This window comes from Vespula vulgaris, chromosome 15, assembly GCF_905475345.1.
Source record: "Vespula vulgaris chromosome 15, iyVesVulg1.1, whole genome shotgun sequence".
Taxonomy (NCBI): domain Eukaryota; kingdom Metazoa; phylum Arthropoda; class Insecta; order Hymenoptera; family Vespidae; genus Vespula; species Vespula vulgaris.
The window spans coordinates 4,852,542-4,880,000 of record NC_066600.1 but is presented as its reverse complement, the minus strand read 5'-3'; the positions used below and the strand labels follow the sequence as shown (position 1 = coordinate 4,880,000).

Here is a 27,459-nt window from a genome sequence, read left to right as displayed (position 1 = left end):
TAATCGATTGTTGTTTATTCCGGTCACTCAAGATAGCTTATTTATATATTACTCTCTAATCCAATTTTTTGAAATTATCGCTGGTAAGTGCAGAAAGCAGACGTATTGTATGTATGTGTATATATATATATATGCATGTACGCATGCATGTACACATGCATGATGTGTGAGTGTGTGTGTGTATGTATGCATACATGTATGCATGTATGCATGTATGTATGTATGTATGTATGTATGAATGAATATATTTATTTATGTACGATTTGCTACACAACATTGCTCGATAAAAAATTCTTTTTTTTTTCATTTTTGATTTTTTTTCTTAATAACGATAAATATCCATGTCACACGAGATCCGCTTTTAACTCATCTACAGATCCTAGTCTTAGTCCTGTTTATACATTCGAGATTTTAATATGATCGTACGCAAAAAAATATCTTTCCTCTTACAACAAATCGGTGATAGGAAGATTCGCTAAGTTTTACCACAAAATGTTCGTATTATGCTATTCGATCGAATCTTCTTTTTTTCTTTCTTTTTTTTCTTCTCTTTCTTTCCTTCCTTCTTTCCATTTTTTTCTCTCTCTTTTTTCTCTTCTCCCTTTTCTCTCCCTCTTTTTTATCTATTTTTTTTTTGTGTTTTTTTTTTTACTTTTATGTTTTTTTTTTTGTTTTCTTTTCATCATCATGATTATACCTGAGCTGTTGGCGATCGATTCTAGACGCACGATTACGCTAAAAAAGTACTCACTTATTAACGTTTCTAAAACGTTTGGCTACGTTTCATAGATTTCGGAAATGAAGGTTCGTCGCCTTAAGATTTTTACACGCACAGGAGTTAAATGTGATCTATGTAACGCGTCCTCCGCGTTATATGAAAAACTCATTTTTCTTTTTTGTTTCGTTTTTTTTCCTTTCCTTTTTTTCACTTCTTCTTTTCTTTTCTTTCTTTTTTTTTTCTTTATTAAATTATTGAACACATATTCGAACTTACGGTTTGTTCGAGCCGTGTAACGTACACGCACGAGTAAAAGTGTATCGAGTTTCGAGATCATCGGCCATAAGGCATTTTTCTTAATATTGATATTTTTTCTTTTTCTTTTGTTTGTTTCATTTTTAATAAAATCATTCAAAACGAACAAAAGACCAACAAATTTTTATTCTCGAATGAAAAGGAATAGAAAATGTTTTATTAGTTTTCAAATTTCGAATACGATCGAGCCCGCGCCATCTACGGTTGACGCCATTTTTCGATTTTTAACATTGTTGACGTTCATTCAGATCTTATTCGATCAAATTTTTCTATATGATCTCATATATTTCTACGATACACTAATACCATTTAGATCCTTAATAAGACTAAAACAAGAGTCTAACGTCGCCCCGCGGCGTTAAATCTTCTTCATTTTTTCTTTCTCTTTTATTTTTAATTTTCTTTCTTTCTTTAATTTTTTTTCTATTTTTTTTTGTCACGTAGCACTTTATTTCAGTTTTTTTATTTTCTTTTTTTCTGATCAAGTGTAAAAATATAATTCTCGTCGTGCTTTCTTACGCTCTCCATTTTTATTTCTTTTTCTCTCGCTCTCTCTCTCTTTCTCTCTCTCTTTCTCTATCTATCTATCTCTTTCTGGATTTTCTACGTTTTGCGATCGTTAGAAATGTAGAGAATAAGATCGGCTTTCGAATAATCATCTTCTCACGTAAGTACATACATATGTACTGTGAGCGTCGAGAATGTATCCTATTTTCATTTTTAACAGACTCGAACGTGCAGGAAAATTAATTAATACATGGATACTTACTTCGCACGATACTTTCTCATTCTTTCGCAAATCTTTATATTTATATTCATATGCACATAAAGTACTTATATTTCATATGTGTATACGTATGTATATTATATTATACAGATTGACTATAAATTAAGGAATAATTGGAATAACTCATTTATTAAAAGCAATAGAAAAAAATGTATATGTATCAAGAAAAATTCCATGATTTTGTTTGTCATATATTTTAAGAATACAAAATAGAGAAATCAATTTTCAATGTTAAACCGGAATTTTTAAATTTTTTTGATATATATTTTTTTCTATTGTTCCTAACAAACAAGACATTTAAATAATTTTTAATTTATAATCAACTTGTGTGTATATATATATGTGTGTGTGTATATACGTACACATATATATATGTTGTGTGTGTGTGTGTGTATACACATTTAACGGGTGGTCCATATAAAGTGTTACAAATTGTTTTTTTTTTCTTTTTTATCAAAATAATGAAATAGTAAAACAATTAAAATTTTTTTTCAATCGTACGATTAGATTTTTCTGTATTAGTAGTTATAAAAAAAAAAGAGAGAAAAAATCAAATTCATTCAAACTTATAATTGAAACGATTTCATAAAAACAATTTGTAACGCTTTATGTTTTATAACGTTGTGTATATATGTATATGTTCATATAGATTATGTTCGGCAGAGAAATAAATAGGATGCTAGCGATCTACGTGAGGATTTTCTGTGTCTTGCTATGCATCTCGATAATGTGTGTATAATCTTTCATATGTCTCTCTTTCTCCCTCTCTTTTTCTCTTTCTTCTATTTTCTTTATCATTCTCGTTTATCGTTTAAACCTCTCATCCAGTGATAATTTACAGATTTATAATGTTTCTATAAAGAGTTTGTTAATAAAGTAGGCTACTTAGATAATTATTATTCGCTATGGATAACGTTATCGACTATACACAGAGCCTATACGTTGTACAGACATTCAAGAAATGAATGTGCCTCAAATAGATGCTATAATGAGGTCATTTTAATAACGGAATTGAAGAATTGAAAAGGACGAAGATAAAAAAACGAAAATTAAAAGAAAAAATAAAAAAGACAAAAAGAACAAAACAGAAAATATAATGAATGTAATTTCACGAGTTTTTCATTTTATTTTTGGTGTAATCATTTATTATATATATATATTTTTTCGCGCAGCAAAAGAGATATGATCACGTCATACTATTGACAAATTTTCTGTTGTTTTTAATGGAAAACTAAAAGTAAGTAGATGGCACTCTTTCCGTGATATAAATGAAATAAAAAATGAAAAATTATCTTTGCAAATCCTCGAGAATGTATGTACCTTATTGGTATTTCTATCCTTATCTTTCTCTCTTTTACACAAATACACACACGCACACACGTGCACGCGCCATACACACACACATACATACAAGCATGCTTAACACTTTTCCTTTCTATCCTCTTTCTTTTAAATTATTCTGTGTACTGCCTTTCAAGGTCGTCTTAAAAACATGGATGTGCTATACATTTACTTTTATATATGTAATCGCATACGTTATTTTTAATTCTTTCTTAATGGTAAAACAGCGTAATTTTATTTATAATAACACTGGCGAATAATACAGAGTAATTAAAGACGAGTTTCGTTCTTTCTTTTTCTCTCTCTCACTCCCTCTCTCTCTCTCTCTCTCTCTCTCTCATCTATCTTTCTTTCCTCTCTACCCCTTTGGACAATATGTCGTCCATTCATAGAATTTTCTTGACTTACGTAAAATGTTCTTTTTTTTCTCTTCTTTTTTTTCGTTTTTTTTTTTTCATTAGTATTTTTTATTTATTTCTTTCTTCTATATAGATTTTGACGAGGCACTGTTTAGAGTTCATACTAAAAACAATAATAATTACATATATTATATCAATATCCACGACACACGACACTCTCATGGACGCGCATATTCGTAGAGTACAGCATTGTTTTATTTTTTCTTTTTTTTTTCAATTTCTTTTTTTCTTCTTTATTTGTTTTTTTTTTGTCATTATTACATATTGCAAAATAAATCTCTCTTTGCTCTTACCGTTTATTTCGTGGGTTATTTTTTTGTTTTCTTTCTTTATTTCTCATTATTTTCGATCACTTAATCTTAATAATTCACTTAGGCTACCGAATTTTCAAGGGAGAAATGAATGGTTCCATCTTGATGATTATATTCTGTTTCTTCTTATCTCTTTCTATTCCTTTCCATAATAGCGGAAGATGATCTGAATATACTGTCAGGTCATTGGGCGTGTATGTGTGTATATGCGTGTGTGTGTGTGTGTATGTATATATGTGAACTAATCTGTAAAGTATTTTTGTTTTCTTTTTTCTCTTCTTCGTCATATTTTTTCTAGGATATTTTTTTTTTCTAGGAGCCACCAGAAACATATTACTTGATGATATATAGCATTTTTGAAATTTCGAAGGCTTCAAAATTGATCACATAATTTATATGATTAATATTAAAATGATGAAGATTTTTATAAGCGTGTTGTAATTATACGTATAAATTAGAAAAAAATAGGATTATAGGAGGAAAAAGAAAAAGAAAAGAAAAAAAAGAAAGAAAAACAAAAAGACAATACAGAATATTATATCGGTTTCTGTGCGGTTGGGGGGGGGGGGGGAAGGTTGCAAATTTTTGGGTGGGTGGCTCAAATTTTTGAGGTGATATGTCAGCTATATAACTTTGTTCCTTTATTTATATATTTCAAATTATTTTAATTTAAAAATTACAGAGATCATTTCCTTTACGGATTGTCATTAATGACAGACAATGATTATGTTGCAGAGCTGCATGTAATATATGTACGTCTATGATAAAGTAAAAAAAAAAAAGAATTAAAATAAGATATATATATATATAAATATATATATATATATAATTAATAGCACTAAAAGAAAGAAAGAAAGAAAGAAAGAAAGGAAAGAAGAAAAAATGAATAAAGCCAATAAAAATGGGGAAATTGGCAAAACAAATCAGTTCTTTCACTGATTATGTGATTCGAGTGTTCTTTACGACTATAAAAATTTTCGATTGTAATGTCCAAAGGGGTTATATATATATATATATAAGGTAAGTGATATATATATTATATATAATATATATAATATGTATATATATGTATATATATGTGTGTATGTATGTATGTATATATAAATCACTTACCTAGATAAACATTCTGTTTTGAATTTTCTATTACAATTATATAAATAGGCATTATTGATATTAAAATTTTTTACTTGTTTACAAAAATAAAATAAGAGAGAAAAATTCGTTCTATCTATACGATGAGTCAAAATAAAATTTCCTATCTAATTGCGGCTAAAAGACGATCGGACGATTTAAACTAAAAACGAGGAGTGGTTTTGTTTTTCTTTTTCTTTTCTCTTATTCTTTTTTCTTTTGTTGTTGTTGTTGTTGTTGATGATGTTGCCCGCATTATTTCTTTTTTCTTTTTATGTATATACACATATATATACATATATCTATACATATATATATATATATATATATATATATATATATATATATGTATATATACATATATATTTCTTTTTTCTTCTCTATTTTCGCTTTTCTTTTGATGACTCTTTCTCTCTTTTTTTTTTTCTCTTTTTCTCTATCTCTCTCATTCGCGATGTTTGTACGCGATTACGGGGATGAATTTTGAATGAACGATTAACGAACAAGGACAAGTCGTGAAAAATTGGCATCGTTATTTTTTCAAGTATTAACGACGATGCTATATGTATACGTGAGTGAATGCATTCATTGCATGCTGCAGATTAATTCGAATCGATTGAACACGCGATAATCCTTCTTTAGATATGAGATTTCCTCTTTTTCCTTTTTTTTCTCTTTTTTTCTTTCTCTTCTTTCTCGTTCCTCCTCCTCTTAGATTAAGCAATTTTAGCTTATGTCATCATGGATATCGTGCGTTGATCGAATTGGATCGAATGGGTGCTCATCTCCGTGATGAATTTTCCATTTTGAGCGAGAATCCTAAGACGGTTTCTATGGTGCGAGCTGCACGGAAAATACGTCATCCGATATTGTTGCCTTTGTTATCGTTGCCACTTACGCGATGTTTCCACGAGGACGAACGTAAACAGACGTTATGAAAATCCTGCCCAAGTCGTCCTTGTTGAGGATGACCGACACGTGAACGCGTCCGACGTTCTTGATGAGATGAAGATTGATGTTGATGCGAGACTACATTCGGTGTGCTCGTCGTAATCGCTGCTGTAGCCGTCGTGGTTGTCGTCGTCGTCGTCGTCGTCGTCGTAACTGGTGATAACGATGCAGCTACCGTTGCCGTAACAGATGCTTGTGTTACGACGATTGTTCCAGGGGCTGCTGATGTTGGATGGGGTAATGACGTCCCTCTCGATATGCCTGATTCCGCTCTATGTCATTTGCCGTTTTGCTGTAACGCCGCATTGATTTGCGCCCATAGATCTTTGTTGCACGATTGAGATCTGAAAGCATACGGCCTTTGTTTGTTTTTTATTCTTTCGTAGTTGTCCTAAAAAAAAGAAAAAAATTTCCCAAAGTTATTTCTTATTAAAACAAATAGAGTACCTTTTGATAGATTGAAGCCATTCCTTGAATTGCGTGTGCCCTTCTGGAGTGATATGGAATGCCGCTCTTGCTGCACAAACTACACTGGCGAAGTCTTCGTAATCATCGGGTGCCAGATGATACAACTTTTGATGCATGCACTGAATATACCTAAAATTTATAATTAATATAAATTATTATTTTTCTCTTTTTGATACGCCAACGATATTAGTATCAATCGTTAACTTACATTTGCTGACACTTGTGTACGAGCGGTGCCAGAGGAGCCGATCTCAAGTGTTGTAACACCAGAGTTGGATTATTTCTGGCGAGGTAATGTGCTGCTTCGAGTGCCACTTCGTGAAGAACAAACGGACTGACGATGCTATTCACCGTGCAGACACACAACTGATGAAGGTATTGCGAACCCAAACGTTTCGAAACTCTTAATAACCATTTAACGTCTTCTCCGTAAGGTGGATTACGTGCATACTTTGCTTGGGGCCTATCGTCATGAACTCTACGAGCTAACGTTTCCAAGGCTAGCATACCTACGCGATACGCCGCAACCAATGCCCTAAATTGCTGTTGCCTAAACGGTTGATTTTGTCTATGAACCTGATCGAAGAAAAAGGAGAAAGGAGTGAAAAACGATTATTTTGAGAGAAATCATCTATCGTAGAACAGCGTAATATATTAACCTGTGATTGCGGTCTTACAGTCGATATAATTGGTTGAGACTGTACTAATGCTGGTCCAGGCAAACCACTCTGTCCGGGGATAGGACCATGTGTTACTCCCGCTTGAACCTGATAAAAAGAAAAAAAGAAAAAAAAAAAAAGAAAAGAGAAACCACATTTAAATTATAAACAATACATTTTCAAGGATCCTTCATTCGTTGTCTAGAAAAATAAAAATAATTTGCATACGTTAACTGGCATGGTTTGTTGCATGGTGAACAAATGATGCGTTCCTGGCGGAGGCGGAGGTTGCGGTGTGTAGTATTGCGGCACTGGCGGTGGCTGTGCAGCTGGTGGTGGATGATGCGGATGTTGTGGATGTTGAGGATGCTGTGGACATCTAGGATGAGGCGGAAAGCCTGTGTGATACATTTGCATGTGTGGTGGTGCAGGAGGTAGTGTTACTCTATGCGAAGGCATCGGACCACCAAACGTTGGAATTGAATGATGAGAATGTACGAAACTGTAGGGAGCTACCGCATAGGGCATGCCAACTCCTGAAAAGAAAGAGAAGCAAAGGTTATATGTATCGTTAGTTAACGCGTGAACAATGTGAAGGCATTATGAATAATGATTTTATGCGTAAATAATTATAACTATATTTAATTTGAACGGTGGCTTATGTTAATTTTTTAAGTATTTAGAAATTAATATTATTTTTATGACCTCCAAAAAAAGAAAGAAAATACTTTTATCTAAACACCTGGTTGTTGTATTATTTGTGCTTCGTGATTGTAATACTGTTGTACTGTACCCAAGGGTGCCAGAGTCGTTACAGTGGGATGTGCAGAATATGGCTGAGGAGGTGGTTGTGTACTAGTTACGACAGCCTGTGTTGGGCCTGGTATCATTTGACCTGCAGATAAATCTACCGGAGGACCAGGTTCTACTAAAAGGGCACTGTTAAGATCTAACTGTAAAGAATCGTTTGGCATCTCATCTTGTTGTTCTCCTCTAGGTGTGTGCTACATGTAAAAAAAAAAAAAAATAATTATAACGTTAATCAATCTTTTTACTTTATAGATAAGTTTGAACGTAATATTATGAACTTACACGGATATACAGCTCATACCAATATTTGGCAACTTGAAAAAGTACTTCTGGATAAACACCACCACCTTTCGCCGTGTTTTCAACCGTGATACAAGCTTTCTCCAACATGACATCACTTTGTTCCTTACACTGTAACATGAAATTTTCAATAATATTAATTAGATGTTAAACGATTCTTTTATCTCTATTCTTTTATAAAGTTTACCTGTAAAATTGCTCTTTGCACTTCGTTTGGATTAAGAGCATGAGCATGTGGTAGACAAGAAAATGCCAATTCTGCGGCCGCTCTAACCATATTTGGATCACTCCCTCTCGAAGATTTATCAGCGATACTGACAGCTTCGGGAGGAGTGAGATGACCTTCCCAACTTTCAATGAGAAACCATATAGCCGGCGCACCAATTTCCACAGCTTGTCCAGTGATCCAAGATACATGCGTAGAATAAGTACGACTCAACCAATTAGGACTGACGCAATTATGAAGACCAAGAGCGTATAAGCCCAGTTGGAAGGCGCACATGTGCAAAGCTCTGTGTGGTACATGATGATTTTGATTCGTTGATACTTGAGTGAACAATGAAGTTGAACTGCTACCACCTGCTTTAGCTAATATAGTTTTAGCCAATTCACACATGAAATGTGCACCAGCTTCGGATGGTTGGTTAGGGATCGATGGGCATACTCGCTTACTCTTGTACCTGTAAAATGATCAAAATAAAAAAAAAAAACAAAAGTAATATTACTAATACGTATGTATTATCGGTGGAAAACAAACCTTGTTTCTTTAGTTCTAGTAGGTACAGGTTGCACTAATGGTGGTTGAAGAGTTAACGCGCTCATGCTATTTTCTAACTCTGCGCTTGTACTACTGTGTGGTCTACTGCCATTACCAATAACATTGTCATTGTTTCCAGCAATATCAGCGCCTGTTAAAGGCGACAAACATTCGTCATCCGGCAAATGTGTCGTCGTCTGAAAAGTAAATAATAATAAATTTTATACAAATGAATTTGTTTAATTACATAACAGTCAATATTAATTAAAACAATATTTGAATTCTTGCCTCAGGCTTGGTGATAGGATTAGCAGTGTAGTAAATACTAAGAATAGGAGACTTAATTAATTGATGAACATCACGATCTAGAAGTTTGTTCATTATTCTAGCTACTTTAGCTGGTGCATCCTTGTAATGTACAAGAAGAGTAATCGCCAAATCGCCCCTGTAAAACAATCAAGAAATAAATCATAACTTTATTTCCTTGATCGTAGAAATGTCTAAGGATGATTAACGTACCTTTGACGTCTGGTACCTTCGCAAAGAAGAGGATGATCTGCTTCACTTACGTTCGCTTTGAGTCCTAAAGCAGCAACAGCTGCGTCGAAACCGAGAGCTTCATCAGCTTCTTTGTTAACTTCTGGACCTCCTATAAACATTTTTTTCTTTTTTCTTCTTTCTTTTTTCTTTACTTTTTTATTCTACTTGAGTATATTTAATTAATATTGTAGGTATATGAGAAAATGGAGTCTGGTTGGATCGAAATTTAAATTTGGGTCACCGTGTGCGATGCTTAAAAAAATTAAGCGTAATCAAGATTCCATTTTTTCATAGACTCATATATCTGTGTGTGTGTGTATAATTTATTTATATATGCATGTATGTCAAAGATATACATACTCGGTGTATTTAAAGTATCGAATATGAAGCTTGCTAAAATAATGGGTAGCAATGCATGCCCTCTTGATCGTAATACGCCATCTCGCAATTGCGCTGCTCTTTGTCTCACCATATTCAATTCTGCTTGACTTAAGGGAATTTTTTTCAACAAACCCACGAGTTCGCTTTCTTGATGTGCTAATTTGACCTGAAAAAAAAAAAAAATGATAAAGAAATTAGCTGAAAAATAGAAAAACTTCCAATGGTATTAACCATGTTGATAGATGCAAATTTTACCTCTAAAGGTTTCGTATTTGCCGGCGGTCTTGCCATTTCCAAACCATAGAGACCAACTCTGAATGCAAGATTGTGATATTCAGGATTTTCAGCGAGTACCGTGCACAAGAAGCAACATTTTGCCAAAGTGGCGGAGGCAAGGCACGTTAATTGATGTGACGCTGGATTCACTTGTTGCTGTAACGTATATCTATTAGGTATCACTTGACTAATACCAGCGGAGACGAAATAGATAAAATCTCTAATCTTACCTTTTTCTTTTTTCCTTTCAATGGCACGGGAGGTTCCTCTATCATTAAATCTGGAGGATTGGCTAATAATTCTTCTGCTAATCGAACACACAGTATGCAAGCCTCTCGTGTATGTCCATGCGCATAAAGACCCTCCGCTCTAGCAAGAAATATACCCCAGGGATCTTCTGTTTTCTTTAGATTGCCCAACAATGCACTCGCGCTCGGGGCTATGGTGAGAGGTGACTCAGTTTTCGAATCATTTCCTGCATTATTCACTGTCGCCTTTGAATCGTAATAATAGACGTTATATTCGTCACCAGAAGGGCTATCGCTGCTAGAGGATGAACTTTCATCTTTTGATTGTCTTCTGGAAGCATCATTCTCTTGTTCAGATTCTTGTTCAGTCTTTGATCCTGTTGCTTTAGCCGTTGCCGTACGCGACTTATCACGATAGTCGACGAAATTCGTCCTGCCACACTTTACTTCATTAGCAACCTTATTGTTGCTACTTTCACTACTGTCACTGTGACTCTCCGATGATACGTTTGAACAATGTTTATTCGAGTCTTGAACATTTTTTAAACTCACGTTGCTATTCAATGAGGATTCACTACCTCCACCCTCCTAAATGTTAGTAATGATCATGTGTTATAATTTTGTTTACAAATTAAAAATTATTTCCAAATGATTTTAACGATCATATCAACCTGTGAATCTGTATCTCCGCAATTATTTAACCTGGCACATCCACGTCTAAGTAGTAGTTGAGGTTCAGAAATATCGGCCATATCAGTATCATTTTCGCAAAAACCTTCAGAACTAACGCTGCTACGATTTCCATCTCCGCCGCTGCCTCTTGAACACAAGCCTGGAAATTCTCGCGGATTCAATCTTCGTCTATCCGTATAACTAAATTCTACGAGACCTAAGGATACAGGTCGTCTGCTGTGATGATGAGAAATAGGTGGCTGACAATTCAAGACCGCTGAACTCGAATTCACCTTTATCAGATGTACGTTTACACATATATCATATACAAAATCAAAAATAAATTATATACTATATAAGAAAAGATAACAAACCTGATTTACTTCGGTACCACTATCACCAACATGTCGAAAACATGTAAATGGACAATGATACATGGGATTGCTTTCAGCCGTATACGTGATACCCGGCAGACTATATTCTTCCCAATCTAAATAACACGCCTCAAGAGCTGTTTTGAAGCCAACGAAAACGGTTAAATCGTTCTTCAATGAATCCTTATAGCTACTGCTATTATTTTTATTATGCGAATTATGGGATACTGAGGTACCACGACTTTTAGTGACCTAGAGATGGATAAGACAATAATATTAATTGATAACATATATAATCAAGCCCCTCGAACGTATATTTTTATTAATATTACTTTATCAATGATCTTCATATGCCATGCCATAAATTGATCATGAAGCATCTCTCGTTCGGCTGGTGACAACCCAGGATTTAGAGCAGCCAATCTCCAAAGAACGATAATTTCGTCGCAGAGCGAGGAACACGCATGTTGAGATGCGTGAACGTTGCTGTTCATATTAACATGTTTACCGCCACCATGTCCTGTACCATTCAATAGAGCTACTTTCGTGTTAAACCACCAAACAATGATTTGTTCACAGGCCATGCACTCTTCTGTGATAATTTCTAAAAGCGGTATTGCGTTACGATCTGTTCTCTTGAACATTTCACGTACGATCGAGAGCAGATTCCACATTCCCTCTGGTTCTCGACCTCTCAATGGTCTAAGAAGCGACGACCACTCGGCTGCAGCCGGAGGTGCGGTAGTGCTCAAATAGTTTACGTCGCTGAAAAATATTATTGAATAATGTCAATTAAACGATATTATTATTGCGAGTATATAATAATATATTATTATAATATCGACATTTTAATAACAAAAATAAATATTGGATTGACCGACTATAATGTTCTATGATTGGTAATAAATTGTATTATTAATAATGATTATTTTTTATTGTGATTAGTTCAGAATGTTTACGCCGCACTTGTACGTATGTAAGAAAACATCACCACATCTATAATGATAATAAAAGTAGTACTGTGTACACACACACATATTGAAAAGGAGCATTTGACAAAGTTTTTATAAATATTTTTTTTATACTTAGTGATTCGTTTCAATTTCATATCCCCGATGAAAATGAACGGCAATAAAGCGGATTTTTGGACATTTCATATTTTTATATCAAAGGAAAAGTAAAAATGTAACGTGAACGACAAAAGAAGAAAAGATTTACGAAAATTCAGTTGATAAGATTGTTAAAAAATGATTCGCTGGGTTTAGAACTGTAGATTTTAGGTTTAAACACTCGAGAAAAATTTTCAACATTTATGTTGATCAAATACGATGACACGAATATATATCGAATCGCGAACAACTAGAACTATACAATTTATAAAATAGCAGATATATTAAATTTATCAAGAATTACTTTAGTACAGCCGATTTAATTATTAATCGGCACAAACTTTTTGGACAATCCAATATTATACATATAAGGAATATATATTTTTTATTTAGATATAAAATAGTAACTATTTTTGCACTATTTATTGATCAATCCTCAATACAATATTCAAAATTCAATTCTAATATCGGTAGACTAAAGAGATATCTCACGTTTAAAAAAAACCATTACAACACGTCAGCATAATAATATTGGTATGAATCATCTATAAATTGTAACATTTTGTTGATAACTACGTTTTCTGTAACAAAAAAAAATTTACCTGAACACAATAGGCGCTGGTACACAGAACTTGATAAGAATTTTCTTAATGTTATCGTGCAACGTTTTCTCGTCCAGATACCAAGATGTCTGATCGTGTGCGGAAGCACCTGCCGTAGGATCAGGAGCACCACAATAGCTATTGATGGCATTCGGTTGGGCTGACAACAATTCGTCCAAGAGTAATTGAGCAGTGGGAAGAATCTGTTGTGGCAATTCGCTTATAAGATATTGAGCAAATTTTTGCAACTGATCTCGATGCAATCGCGACAAGGATTCGCTCACTGGTGCTCTTAGGCAAACTTGTGTCGGCTGAAAATTGTTTTTTAATAAGTTTTTGATTGACATATTACTACTTGCGATCTTGATAGTAAATATGGAAAAATGAATGATTAAGATTATATTTTTACCATATGTATTCTATGAAGACAAACAGCAACTACGTGTGCACACCAATAAGCTTTGGAAGTGCAAGTACAATTGCACGATGTGATCTTTCGACGGTCGAAAGTTACTGCTACATTAGATTGAGATCTAGCGACACCAGACGTTGCTGAGATTACTTGCGGATTTACGCTGGCGCTGAGGTGAAAACCTATAGAAAAATTATAATATATTATTATACGTAATACATGTGTGTTTGTGTGTGTGTGTATATATTTTTGTTATCTATACAGAATAATGGGTATTGTATTGTATTTGTATTATAAAAGTTTTATTACGGAAAATAATATATATCCATATTCTTTATTAAGACTATGAATATTCAATTTTGCAGACTTTATATGTAACATTTTCTTTTTTTCAAGAGATTTCTTTTGCAATATTAAGAAGATTATAAAAATGTACTTCTGTAATAAGAATAATATCTATTTGAAAACAGTATGACACTTTAAATTTTCCTATATCAGACATCGGTATAGACATCTGATTTTTTACACATAATCTGATTTTCAGATATTTTTAGCGGTAGAACTGACAATTATTAACAAAACTTATAAACAGTATTCTTTGTTAGTTTTCATTCAATTAAAAAATTAGATAAATTTGTAATACAGAAATCAAATATTCTCAAAAATTATAATTCAGTAACAATTTTCTAAAAAATAATAACTATTTCTGAATACGAAGCATCAATATAGATAATATTTGAAGATTATATTTATATTCGTACGGTGAGATATTGTTATAATATTATTGAAAAATCAAGTGTCATCATTCTCGTGATAGATGGTTCGGTTTTTTGGGGATAGTTGTAAATTCGTAAAATTATACATTATTACTTTTTTACGGCATAAACCAAACATTTTTATTTTTTGTGTTAATTATTTTTAATGACATAGACCTATTAAATTTTTAAATGAAAGACAACAACAAAGAAAAACATGTACCTTAACAAAAAATACAAAGAAAAATAAAGAATCATGTCTCACCTGATTGTTCCCAAGTATATACGTCATTAAGTGTACTTTAACGAATTAGGAAAGGTAAGAAACGTTTAGAAAAGGTAAGGGAAGGTAAGAAACGGCTAAAGTAACAAAACGTGCAAAAAATTCAGGTCAACGAAAATGTCAATTTTACGGTAGATTCATTTTCGGATGAAAATTTTTCAGATTTTGTGATCGAAGAATTTGAAAAAAGTTTTAAGGAAAAATGTTAAATTCGTTGGGAATAGGAGCAGTACAGTTGTACATTGAAACAATTGGAATCAAACTGGATTCGAAAAAATTGGAAACAACTGGTTTCGATATATAAGATATGATAAGTACTTTTCCGAAGATAGAATTTATGTGATCTATGTAGAAAAATTTTATGCGAGTAAAAGAAATAATGTTTCTTCTTTTATCTTTTTTTTTTATTTTTTTTTTTTTTATTGGGCCATCCTGAATCATACCTGAATCAATATGAGTCACCTCATCCAGACTGTATGAGTGAGATGGCTTTTTGTATGAGAAACAATTCCTTCTGTTTTACTTTTATCTTTATATTATAATTTTTCATATATCTTAACTTCTACTAATATATTTATTTTCTTTGATTATCAATTAAATTGACAATGCATTAAAGCATTAAAAAAAGTGGGTCATCATTTTCTGATTATATATATACATTCTGATTATTATAATTACAAATATTTATGAAGACATTAATTTTTACTAAATCAGTTCGGCATTCTGTATATTAATATTTAATTAACAACTTCCCATTATGATAAAAGCTTTTTAATTCTACCTACGATAAAAATGACTCGTCCTTTGAAGTTGAAAAACTCTTATCTATTACTTTTTTTCACATCTCTATCTTCATTAAATTTTTTTTCCATTTAAACGATTTTCCAGAGCCAAAAATAAATATGATATTCAAAAGACACTATTTCTAGAAAATATGTTGGGCGACCTTGCACTTTTCAACATCAAGTTTCATTTTATATTTTTTTAGCTTGCTACAGAAATGTGTGCGCGCGTATGTATGAGTATGTGACCTTGTATTATCGTAATGTAAAATAACTTGCTCTTTATAAATAAGAGTCAGATACTTTTTTCAGTTCATTATTTAAATTGTCCTATTGTTAACAATACTTTTCAAAATTAATCATTTTTTTTCTATTTAAGAATTCATCATTTAAGTTTTTCAATTGTTTTAACTTAATCATTTCTTTCGATTCATTTTAAATTCATTGTAAATTAGTAATCTCATATTTCGGCATATGAAATAATATTCTCTTTATCGTCTTCAAAATTTGTTTAAATATTGTCTAGTAATTTGCAATATATTTTTATATGTAATCTAGTTTTCATATTTAATTACAAAGATATTACAAATTAATGTATGTGTATATGTGTATGTATTAATTTTGTTGGCAAGGTAGCGAAAAATGTCCATCAGGATTATTATGAAATCTAGTGATTTTTTCAAAAAGCGCCGAGACAGATTAATTTTATTTTTAAAGGAGATAAGTCCTTATCATATATATTCATCCATTTTGAGCTAACACCCTAAGAAGAATGACAACCTTCTTAAAAATTTTAAATGGTAAGAGGAGTCAAGTGGCATATCATTTGAAAAGTCTTTTAATTCTTTTTTACAATGATACTATTTCTAAAATTTTGAATCAATAGTTTATGAAACAATACGTTTCGAAGTTTGAAGTTGAAAACAAATTTTTAATTTATTAAATATATCAAATATGTATCTCCGATTTCCATGCAATAATAAAATCTTTTCTAATATCAGTGTTACATGTTAATCTGAGGATATTACTCAATATATTATTAAATGTCCTGCAAAAAAAAAAGAAAAAAAATCAATATATGTAAATAATTAGAAAAATAATGATTTAGAAACTGCCGTATTACATAATATGATGGAGTTTCATTACTTTTGGAAAAATGGCATACTCGATCATTTTGAATAATTTATCAATGATCGTATAAAAGATGATCAATGATCGTATAAAAGAAATTAAACTATTAAGTAAGACAGTTTACGATGTTCCTAACAAATTATTTGATAAAAAAGATGGATCAATATTTTTTTTTATGAAATATGATAGCCCGCACATTCATTGTATGTTTTATAAAATGTTTGACGTACCACACAACAAAGATTTAATTATTACTGTATAGAGATCGGCGATATGTATATTAAATATTCACTAAAATAAAAATCGTTTTTAACCTTAAACGTATTTTATCTGAAATTATTGCTTAAAAAAAGAAAAAAAGAGAGTACCATTGTTTATTTTCTTATATTAGAAATTATTAAATTTCATAATAAGCTTGGTGGACATTTTTCATTGGGACATTCTATATGTGTGTGTATATGTATATATATAATATATATATATTATATAAATATTATTAAATATAGATATATTACATATTATATTATATATATATTTATTTATTTATTTATTACTGTATTTTATATATATATATAAAATACCATAATAAAATAATACATATAATATTTATGCAACCCATATAATAATATTTATGTGAATAACAAACGCATAATAAATATAAATAAATACAATAAAATAAATGTTTCCTAATATCTTTATCAAAGATATATTGCACGCTTCAAATCTAATCTCTATATATTACATATTCTTATTATACTTTTGAATTATCTAAAAAAAAATCTATAAAGTGCAACTTTCTGCCTATATAATGTATTATGATGTTTACCTATTTGCAGAGGATTCTTGACTCTTCTCGAACGAAAAAGTTGTTCGCCACGTTGAAATTCATCCGCACTGCCATTCGCAAGACAAGAATAGAGTCTTATGTCTTCCTCGTTATCGGGAAAACTCCAGAAAGCTATCCTCAGCTGCAATTGTTCCGGCACAGGTGGATAAACGTGTTCGACCAACTCGAAGGGTATGTGAGAGGCAACGCATCGTGCTGATAATTCGCATAAGGTTGGCACTTGTGGATCATCTGAAAATAAAAAGACATATCGTTATATAAAAAAACATCAATAATAATATTGCATATATATATGTGTATATATTTAAATTAAAATATATAAAATTAATTAATTATTTGTACTATTATATACATATATATTATTTAATTATAAAATAATAACATTCCTTAATTCTATTTAAAAATAAAACAACTATATAGCTCGACATATAAAATATGTATATAGGTGTATGTATATTCTCAGTTTAATTAATAAGTCCTTTAACTTCAAACAGAATTAAAAATTTACTATTTTATAATAAAATAATCATATTAATGACATGTTAGTGTAATATCTTTGTCAAAGTGTAGTCTCAACATGACATAATGTCTATGTGCAAGAGATTTGTAGTTTTTTGGGAATTGCTATTAATTGGTTTTCTTGTTATGTAAATAAGATATATATATATATATTTATATATATATATATAGGTAAATACGGGAATATTCAAGTAGTTCCAACAATAAATCATCAGATAGTGCATTTATTTCATAAAAAGAAAGGAAAAAAAAAAGATCTTGTGAGATGTATTAAACTGGAGATGATAGCGTACTATATCGGGACGGTCAAAGCAACGGACGTTCAAAGCAAATACGAAGAATGCATCTCCCTTTCCTCTGCTATTTTATTGCTTTTTATTCGTATTATTATTTTTTTTTCTTCTTCTTCTCCTTCTTCTTTCTTTTCTTATTATTATTTTTATTATACTTCAACAGATATTATCGCGGTTTGTTCACTCTAATGAGCGAAGTAGAACGAAATATTATTTTAAATTTGTAGAGAACGTAGTAAAGGGACTTGTTAATCTTTTTTAATCCCTTATAAAATCAGGTTATTTATCTAAACAATTATACGAACAGATGTTGTGAAATAAACAGGAAGTATAATATAGATTATTATATAAATAAAAAAAAAGTATATATATATAATATATAAAATTCATATAAGTTACGTTTCAGAATATGTGGTCATAAATTCACTGGTGGATTCAGCATTTTTTAATAATTGTATATATACATATTATATATATATATATATGTATTATATATGTAATATATTATATATTCGACAGATTTGTGAATTCTGGATACACTCGATACACCCGATAGACTTCAGGACCTAACTTTTCTTCGCAAATTCCATCTATATATTATTATATATTTATATATTTAAATTTAATGATTTTTAATTTATTCATCTGATTTTTTTAACAATATAAATATTTATAATATTTTTTAAATAATATTATATATATAAAGTATAGCAGTATATATATATATATATATATATATATATACATATATATATATATATATATATATATATATATAATATCTCGATGTTATTTAATAACGTTAATAAACGACGTTAATTATATGTTGTTTCTCGTTTCCGAACGTTAAAAGTTGTAGCCAATATAGCCAATAAATATTGCACTAAAATCGGAACTTGATACACGATCGATATCTCTCCTAACGTACTTCCGTTCTAACCTCTTGTTCGTTTATAAAAAGAGCGATAGAGATTTCCATTAGTAGAAGTGCATTAACATCGAAATTGCATTTGTTCTCTATTAATTTGTTAAAATATAAATTGCATACATTTGTTAATGGGCATAATATGCTAATTATTTTGATAAGAAGACCATAAGTATCGCGTTATTATTATTTTAATTATTTAAATTGTTGTATTATTCTTTACTAGTTTTACATTCTTTTTTCTTTAATTATTCTTTTTGTGTTTTTTACTTTTTATTAATATTCTACAAGCGTAAGAATAAAAATATGATAACAAAATATAATGAATAATGAATAAACAACATAAACATAATATAATGAATAAAATATAATAATTTAGGAATGATTATTTTGATTTAATATGTTCGATTTGGATTAGAATTTACTTCACTTATGATGTGAATAAAATGGAAATAAAATTTGGCAGTTCGCAATCTTTCAAGACCTTCACCGTTAATATCGTGATATTTGTAGGTAAAAGGAAACTCGACTTGGAAAATAAATCTTTCGTAGGGAAGCGGAGAAACACGTAACGAAGGAAGATTCATGCGCGTTTACGCAAATACGAAGTTATTAATCCCAGAGCTTTCGAGGAAAATAAGGGTTGGAGAATTTCGACGGAGATCTCCGTGATTCATTGGGGCTGATGCAAATTTCCGCGAATTATAGTAGAAGGAAACGAAGCTCGACCGTCTGCGGAAAGTAACATCCCGGATAATCATTTTATTTGATGAATCAAGTGCATTCTTCAAGTTTAAACATTAAATTTCCGGATGCGTTATAATTATGTTAAATAAGATAAATATACAATATTACAATAAGTTCTTGTATGTCTTCTTTACCACTACAATTATACTAACTGTCGATTTTATTAATTATATTTCAACTCTAAGTACAATTATAGTCACGAGTATAGTATCGAGAATATTAGATATAAATATTGGATCTACCGTCAAGTTTTACCCGCTTATTATATAATTATTTTTTTACCTTCTACAACCAACACGTAACTTTGAATTCATATTACACACACACACACACACAATATACATAAATGTACCAGTATTTAGTTTAATTAATTATATTATATTTATCATTGGTATAGTAAAATTATATAGGAAATAATATATTAGCATATACTATATTACGTAATATTACATATAATTTTCACATTACGTATATCATTTCTCTTCTAAAATCGAAAAAATTCGATTATAGGCGGTTAAATAAAACTTTATATGTTTATGATATAATTTTAGAATGATTGGCTAAATTTAACAAAAAAATAAAAAAAAATAAATAAAAAATAAAAAAAAAATAAAAAATTGACGAATCGTTCTAAAGTTATACCTTATTCTAGAAAATTGTCGTATGTTTTCTTTGATGTTCGATATTAAAATGATATCAAAACAATGGCATCTTATTTATATTATTTATATTATTTATATTATTTATATTAGTGTCACATATTAAAAGTTTAATTTAACAGAATTGAATATAAGAAAAATTTTATTTATTGTATAATCATAAACACATACATACACGTTATATATTCATATATATAGTATTATGTACATTATATTAATGAATACATATGTCTCCAAATATAAGAAATTTTCGATATTTGGTTACTGGAAATAATTTTTTTGTTGGACATTTTGCTAAAGTCCCATCGGTTCGATTGATCCTCTTACACTTCCCCAATACAAAAATTTGGAACTTTAAAAAAATGATAAAATAGCAGAATAAAGGTTAAATTGGTAAAATAACATTCAAATGGTCCTCTTTTAAAGTCAAGTATATAAAGCTTAATAATTTAATAAAAACGAATTGTAAGAAATAATTTCAACAATTTGGAAATTTCAGTGCCGAGAATTTTTTCTTTAAATCACGATAGAGTCATTAATTCAATCGATCTCAATTCGAAATTCGAAATGATTTGATAAAATGATGGAAGTAAAGATCAAAGAAGAATTTCTTAATCAAGAAGACAGGAAAATGTTTGGACGTTTAAATTCAATCATTGATTCAATTAGTAGAATGCAACAAATCACAAAAAACTTTTAATATAATAAAAGAAATTTCCTCTCTGTTTTCTTAACGTTTCCCTCGTACGAATAATTGCTTCTTATCGAATTGCTCGCGTCCATCGTACAGAAAAAGATACATAACTTGAATTTTACTTTAATGATTACGATTTATCTAACGACTTGTTATTACTCGTTCGTTTTCATAGCACATCATAGATGATTTTCTTTCAAATAGAATCGATGATGATGTTTATTGAATGATGACGGGTATTTCAAAACAAGCTTTGCGAAGATTAGTACGTTTTCTCTTAATACATTTCTCTTATTTGCTTTTTTATGTATGTATTTTTTATTTTAAGAATAATAGCAGAATTTCTTTTTTTTATTATTGTAAAAATATCTGTAAATATTATAAAAATAATGCTGAAATATTATACTTCTTATGATTAAATTAGACTATACCTTTATCAATACGATGTATTTTTATTTTTTTTAATCATTTTTTTTTGTAAATATGGGTTTTATACTACAAATGCTAACTTTTTTCAAATCCAAATTATACCATTTGCAAAACAAATTCACCTTCATGCAGATCAAGTTTTTTCGAAAAAATATGAATGGTTACCCTAATTTCTTATTTACTTCAAAAATTACAACTTCCTTAAGAAAAAAAAGAAAGAAAATAAAAAAACAAATATTTATAAAATAATGCAAATTGGTCACTTTATTTTATTTTTACGTTACAAATAAATCTATTTGGAGAATAAATAAAGTATTGATAAAATAAGTACAAATTGTCATACTATTTTATTTTTAACCTAAAAAAGAAGAAAAGAAGAAAATACTGATAAAATAAGTACGAATAGTCATACTATTTTAATTTTAATCTAAAAAATAAAAACTTGGGAAAAAAAAGAAAGAGAACAAAGAAGGATACTAAAAAGTACGAATGAGTCATTCTATTTTATTTTTAACCTAAACAATAAAATCTTCCTTCGTAAAAAGAAAGATAAAAAAAATCAGTTTCTATTCATGTTTTTATTATTGAAAGTTACCGAGAAAAACTTTAGCTCGGTTAAATCCAATACGTTCTTTTTGTATCGTTCAAGGTTCCCACATGGCTGCGGCGAAGCCGCACCAAAAGTGTGCGCCGCACACGTTTACCTTTTATGCGCTATTTCCCGCGAGCGTGGAGATGGCGTTCTAGAGCGAATAAGGCGAAGTGATGGGAGTAGAGGGTAGACGAAGCGTCAAATCGGAAACATTACTCAGTTCTTTTCGTTTAAAGGCTTAAAACCAAACGATGTTTTACCGCGCTTTCTCTCTTCGTTGTTAATAAATCAAGATTTCTATTTTATATCTCGCAATCTTTTTATCTTCTTAATTGAGTTAAATTTACTTAATCTGATTAATATTTTCCTTTTATAAAAATAATAAAGCTCTTTTCGTTTTATTTTATTATTTCTTTCAATTTAAAAACAGAAAACAATAATAATAATAACAATTTTGAATGTTGTATTTAAAAATAATGTTAAGTTTTACTTTCAAAAAACAATTGCAGAAGTTTTATTTTAAAAAACTGTAAATTTTCTTACAAGAAATAAAGTATATATTTTTAAAATTTATTATTTTTTAAGATAATTGTATGTAAATGTTAAATGAAGTTTCTCATTAGATCAAATATTTCAAATTCGTACGCGAAGCATAAAATAATCATTTTTCATTATTAAACATCCGCTTGCAAACGAATTGCAGCATGGTTTCATGTTATAAAAATTTCGCGCCAGTTAAGAATTTCTGAAATTTGAACTGGTTGCCATCTACAGATGTACGAAGAAATAGATAACTCTACGAGTCCTTTTCCCGCTTGATTTGTAGCGACAACAAATTTTAAAAACGCTTCTCACTGTGAAAGGGGGAGGAAACGGAAAATGAATTTCACAAAGCGCAAGGGTTCGTTCACCGACCTCGTCGAGTCGATCGATATTGCGGCCAGTTTGCATTGCAGAAAGTAAGCGGACGAATGAGAAGGTATACTATAGAGAAAAAGGGAAAGAGAAAGAGAAAGAGAAAGAAAAAGGAGAGAGAGAGAGAGAGAGAGAGAGAGAGAGAGAGAGAGGGAAAGAGTAATTTCAGCTTTTCCTCCTTTTCATTTCTTAAAAAAAGAAAAAAATAGAAAGTGTAAAAATTCCGATCTTCTTTTTTCTTTTTTCTTCTTTTTCTATTAATCCATATAAATTTTGTTCAACAGACATTAATATGTCTTGGCGAAGAAGTTTTTTTTTTCTATTTATTTTCACATTTTTAAAATGTCAAAAAATATCCACAATTTATTTTACACCATTTTTTGTTATGCTTATTTTAATCTATTTTATTTGGTTTTTATTATTACGAATAATTAAAGAATTAAATTGTTATAAAGATATGTCTATCTGCTAGGAAATATTAAAATGCAATTTTAAGATTAAATTAAAAAAAAAGCGAAAGAACGAAGAAAAAAGATATATGCATATTATTTGTAATATTGTATATTGAATAACACGATGCACTGTTTATAATACGCATATACCGATTAATGTATTAATTTATTACGAAATTGTATAAAATTCCTAAATACTGATAAAATAATAGACTATATTTTTAATTGCTATAATTGTTTTTTCTCCATTTAAATGAAAATACTAATACGTAAACACATTTCAGATGAAAAATTAGATCATTTTATATGTAATATCACTGAACTGAAATATAACTAGTTATATATCTTATGAATTATTTTCATAAATTAAAGGATTGACCATCATAGTGGTCACGGATGATCGACTGCACTAAAAAATTTATAAATTAATTACTATAAGTCGAGTAGTACCATTAAATAATAAATTTGCACGCAAATAAATGAATAACGCAAATAAATTAAATTTAATAACGTGAAATATGAACAATTAATAATTATTGTTTAATAATTTTCTTTATTATTAAAAATAAAAATGTAAAAAACTATAAATAAACAAAATATACACATATATGCAAATTATTATATCTAATATACATTTTAAAAGGAATTAATTTCAAACGTTATAACTTTGTAAATTATCGACTATAAACTACTAATAGATAATGATCGTAAAATATATTATGTTATAAACCACAAAAAATTATAATTTCAGCAATTGAATCATTTTTTATCTCTATAGTTAATAATATTGTCTCCGACGTAACGACTTTCATTCATATCGTCAAATGATTGATGAACAATAAGATCTTTCGTAAAATCTACGCGGATATTAATATTTCATTTCGATTCTCTGTATAGATGCAGATACTCATGAATTTCAGGGACTTCGGTAACGTCTTGATTGAACGATCGTTGGAACCACCTATTACGTCAACCTTACGAAGATTAATGGGATCGGTTTATCTATGAGGGACCACGAAAATTTTGTTCAACTTCGAAAAGGTATATTATTAATTTTCCTGAAAGAATTTACAACTTTTCTTCCTTTCTTCTTTTTTTCTTTTTTTTCGATTTCTTTCATTGTACGTATACATGTGTGTGTATGTGTAGATGTATATATTCATATAGATATACATATAGTATATACATATAGGTGTGTGTGTGTGTATAGGTATATATATTTCAACTCATATACTTCAGTCTCATTTAAAACTATAGGGTCAAATATTTTTGATTCTATTGGTTTTATAAATAAATGTTTCAAATAAAAATTACTAAATTTTGAACGAGAAATGTAATACTTTTTACATTTATTTTATTGATGTGCCTTGTAGTCAAGCTACAGTAGTCAATAATTTTTTTAAACGGAAATCGATAATTTAAGTCGAATAAAAGTTGCAAAGAATATCAATACAAATCTAACGAACATTAAGAGTGCATGTTTCCATCGATATTTCATCAAATTATGCCGCTGTAAAATTTAATGAACTGTGTAATCGCAATAATTTTCTTCATGACTGCTTAAGGGCGTCACGCTTCAAATGATTACAGTTTTAAAAATGTATAAAAATAAATAAATAAATAAATATATAAATAAATAAAAACAGTTAAAACAAAACTGATCTGAAAAAATTGATTAAAAAATTATTGATTATATTAGACAAAAAAAAACTTGTGAAAAAATTGATCATATTATTACCATTACATTGTTTGTTCAAGTTCAAGACGCCACAACTTGATGAAATATCGAAGGAAAAGGTATACCATAGGTACTCGTTGAATTCGCATTGATATTCTCTACAAACTTTTATTAGATTTAAAATATCGATTTCCATTTAAAAAACAAAAAACAAAAAAAAGAAAAATTCTTATGATTTCTATACCTTGAAAAAAGTGTCCTCTATGAAATAACTACAATATGTATTAAATTTCATCCTCATAAACCTAATCCAACTTTTATTTGGAACATGTTCGTTAAATCAATAAGATCGGAGATATTTGGCCGTATCATTTGGAATGAGACACTTAGTATAATACGTAACATACATACACACAAGTATATATATATATATATATATATATATATATATATATATATATATATATAATTAAAAATAGAAAGTTCATCGATGAAAAATCATAAAAGCTTTCGCATTATCGTTTTTACATCGTTGTAGCCATATTTGAAGAGAAATTATTGATTGAACGCTAAAGAACATATTTAGTTTGTGAAAAATAATTACTAATTCTTACTGGCGATTTAGAAAACGTGCGTGATCTATATTATTATCCTCGTGTACTCTCTGTATATTATAAAAAGGTCACACGTTTCCAAGGTAGCTATAACCATACACAGTCCGAAGGAAATAAATTCTTTTGTCCGTATAATAATAAAATTGTAATGCATATAATACGAATTTCGGTTTCAAAAATCTTGGAAAAATATTCGCATAAAAAGTAATTGTCATACTTCAATCATAGAAGAACTTTTCTTTCTTTGGTTTTTTTTATTTTTTTTTGTTTCTCTTGTTTTCTTATTTCAAATTACAAAAGTTCATACGTTTAAGAATCCATTGGAAAAAGGATAATCGATCCCTAGTGAAACTTTAAGAGTTTCAATGTAATTTAGTCGAGTTTACTTTATTCGAAAAAGAAGTAGTTAGGGATTGAGGAGAGGAAAGGAAGGGTTAAAGGGAAACTTAAAACACAGACTGCGCGTGCCGTATACATAGAACTTCATTCAGCATTGGTGCCATAAAACTTTCACGACATGGATAAAATAACGACTGCTTTGTTTCTCGTTCACTCACTCTCTCTCTCTCTCTCTCTCTCTCTCTCTCTCTCTCTCTCTCTCTCTCTCTCTCTCTCTCTCTCTCTATTTCGCTCTCTCAAGAAATAACGGAAAGGTTGTTAAACGAACAACGTTCTTACAGAGAACTTTAGAATTAACAGATCAAAAAAATATAAAAGAATATACTTTATTAGACAGTCGCATGCAGTTTCATTATTATAAAACAAAATAAAAAAGGAAGTATATGTGTGTGTGTGTGTGTGCACACACACACATATAATTGAGTGGATAATACTTTGTGAAGAAATTCAAAAGACCTTTCACTCTAATGTTTATATTTTGTGTTCTAAGCACGTCAAATTCATATATTTAATAACATTGCTTAATATCTGCGGATATTACATAAGACGATACATAAACAAGTGGAAAGAATGATGTATAAAAATATATAAAATCTCTTGGCACAATTTGCTCTTATTTGTTTTCACCATACTTACATATTATAATACTAAAGGATAGCAAAAGTGAGTCTCAGTGATGAAGTAAACTGAAGAAGAAGATTTAGGCGCTTGTCCGAAAATTAGACAAGATAATAAAGATAAAGAGAAAGAGAAAGACAGACAGACAGAGAGACAGACAAACAGACAGACAGACAGAGAGAGAGAGAGAGAGAGAGAGAGAGAGAGAGAGAGAGAGAGAAGCTTAGTCAGCATTTTTATCAGCTCATCTTTTCTTTTCTTTCTTTCTTCCTTCTTTTTTCTTATTCGATCGAAATGAAACATCAGGTAGGTTTGGCTCTTGGCAATCTTTCCTATTTCCTTGCAGTAATTAATTGGCAGATACGTAAAAAGAAAAGAAAAAAAAAAAAAGAAAGAAAATATAAAACGAGAAAGAAAACGAAACCTTTCTAAAGAAAAATTTCTTCTTTCCACCGGATTTTATAATTTTCGATTTTACATTTATTTTCTCGAATCAAATATCTTATTTCATTTCATGAAATTTCGTGAGAATCATTTTTAACTTTC

The 27,459-nt window shown here is 29.8% G+C and overlaps 1 protein-coding gene across 4 annotated transcripts in view; it reads right to left on the bottom strand.

Annotated features, from left to right (window-relative positions):
- Nucleotides 1-27,459, bottom strand: part of LOC127069528 (zinc finger SWIM domain-containing protein 8 homolog) — a 52,698-nt gene that overhangs the window by 3,077 nt on the left and 22,162 nt on the right. The window contains exons 2-21 of one of the 4 annotated variants that reach the window (XM_051006637.1): nucleotides 17,359-17,610; nucleotides 13,579-13,763; nucleotides 13,170-13,480; nucleotides 11,791-12,223; nucleotides 11,459-11,710; nucleotides 11,084-11,377; nucleotides 10,395-11,000; nucleotides 10,144-10,320; nucleotides 9,868-10,054; nucleotides 9,487-9,616; nucleotides 9,256-9,412; nucleotides 8,968-9,164; nucleotides 8,398-8,890; nucleotides 8,193-8,321; nucleotides 7,843-8,104; nucleotides 7,329-7,636; nucleotides 7,101-7,208; nucleotides 6,650-7,017; nucleotides 6,421-6,570; nucleotides 1-6,332 (exon numbers count right to left, since the gene is read on the bottom strand). The exon at nucleotides 1-6,332 is cut by the window's left edge and continues 3,077 nt beyond it. In XM_051006637.1, coding sequence (XP_050862594.1) covers nucleotides 6,251-6,332; nucleotides 6,421-6,570; nucleotides 6,650-7,017; nucleotides 7,101-7,208; nucleotides 7,329-7,636; nucleotides 7,843-8,104; nucleotides 8,193-8,321; nucleotides 8,398-8,890; nucleotides 8,968-9,164; nucleotides 9,256-9,412; nucleotides 9,487-9,616; nucleotides 9,868-10,054; nucleotides 10,144-10,320; nucleotides 10,395-11,000; nucleotides 11,084-11,377; nucleotides 11,459-11,710; nucleotides 11,791-12,223; nucleotides 13,170-13,480; nucleotides 13,579-13,763; nucleotides 17,359-17,610 — 5,081 coding nt within the window. In that variant the 3' untranslated portion in view covers nucleotides 1-6,250. The remainder of the gene's footprint in view (nucleotides 6,333-6,420; nucleotides 6,571-6,649; nucleotides 7,018-7,100; nucleotides 7,209-7,328; nucleotides 7,637-7,842; nucleotides 8,105-8,192; nucleotides 8,322-8,397; nucleotides 8,891-8,967; nucleotides 9,165-9,255; nucleotides 9,413-9,486; nucleotides 9,617-9,867; nucleotides 10,055-10,143; nucleotides 10,321-10,394; nucleotides 11,001-11,083; nucleotides 11,378-11,458; nucleotides 11,711-11,790; nucleotides 12,224-13,169; nucleotides 13,481-13,578; nucleotides 13,764-17,358; nucleotides 17,611-27,459) is intronic. The other 3 variants (XM_051006638.1, XM_051006639.1, XM_051006640.1) reach the window with 3 other exon arrangements.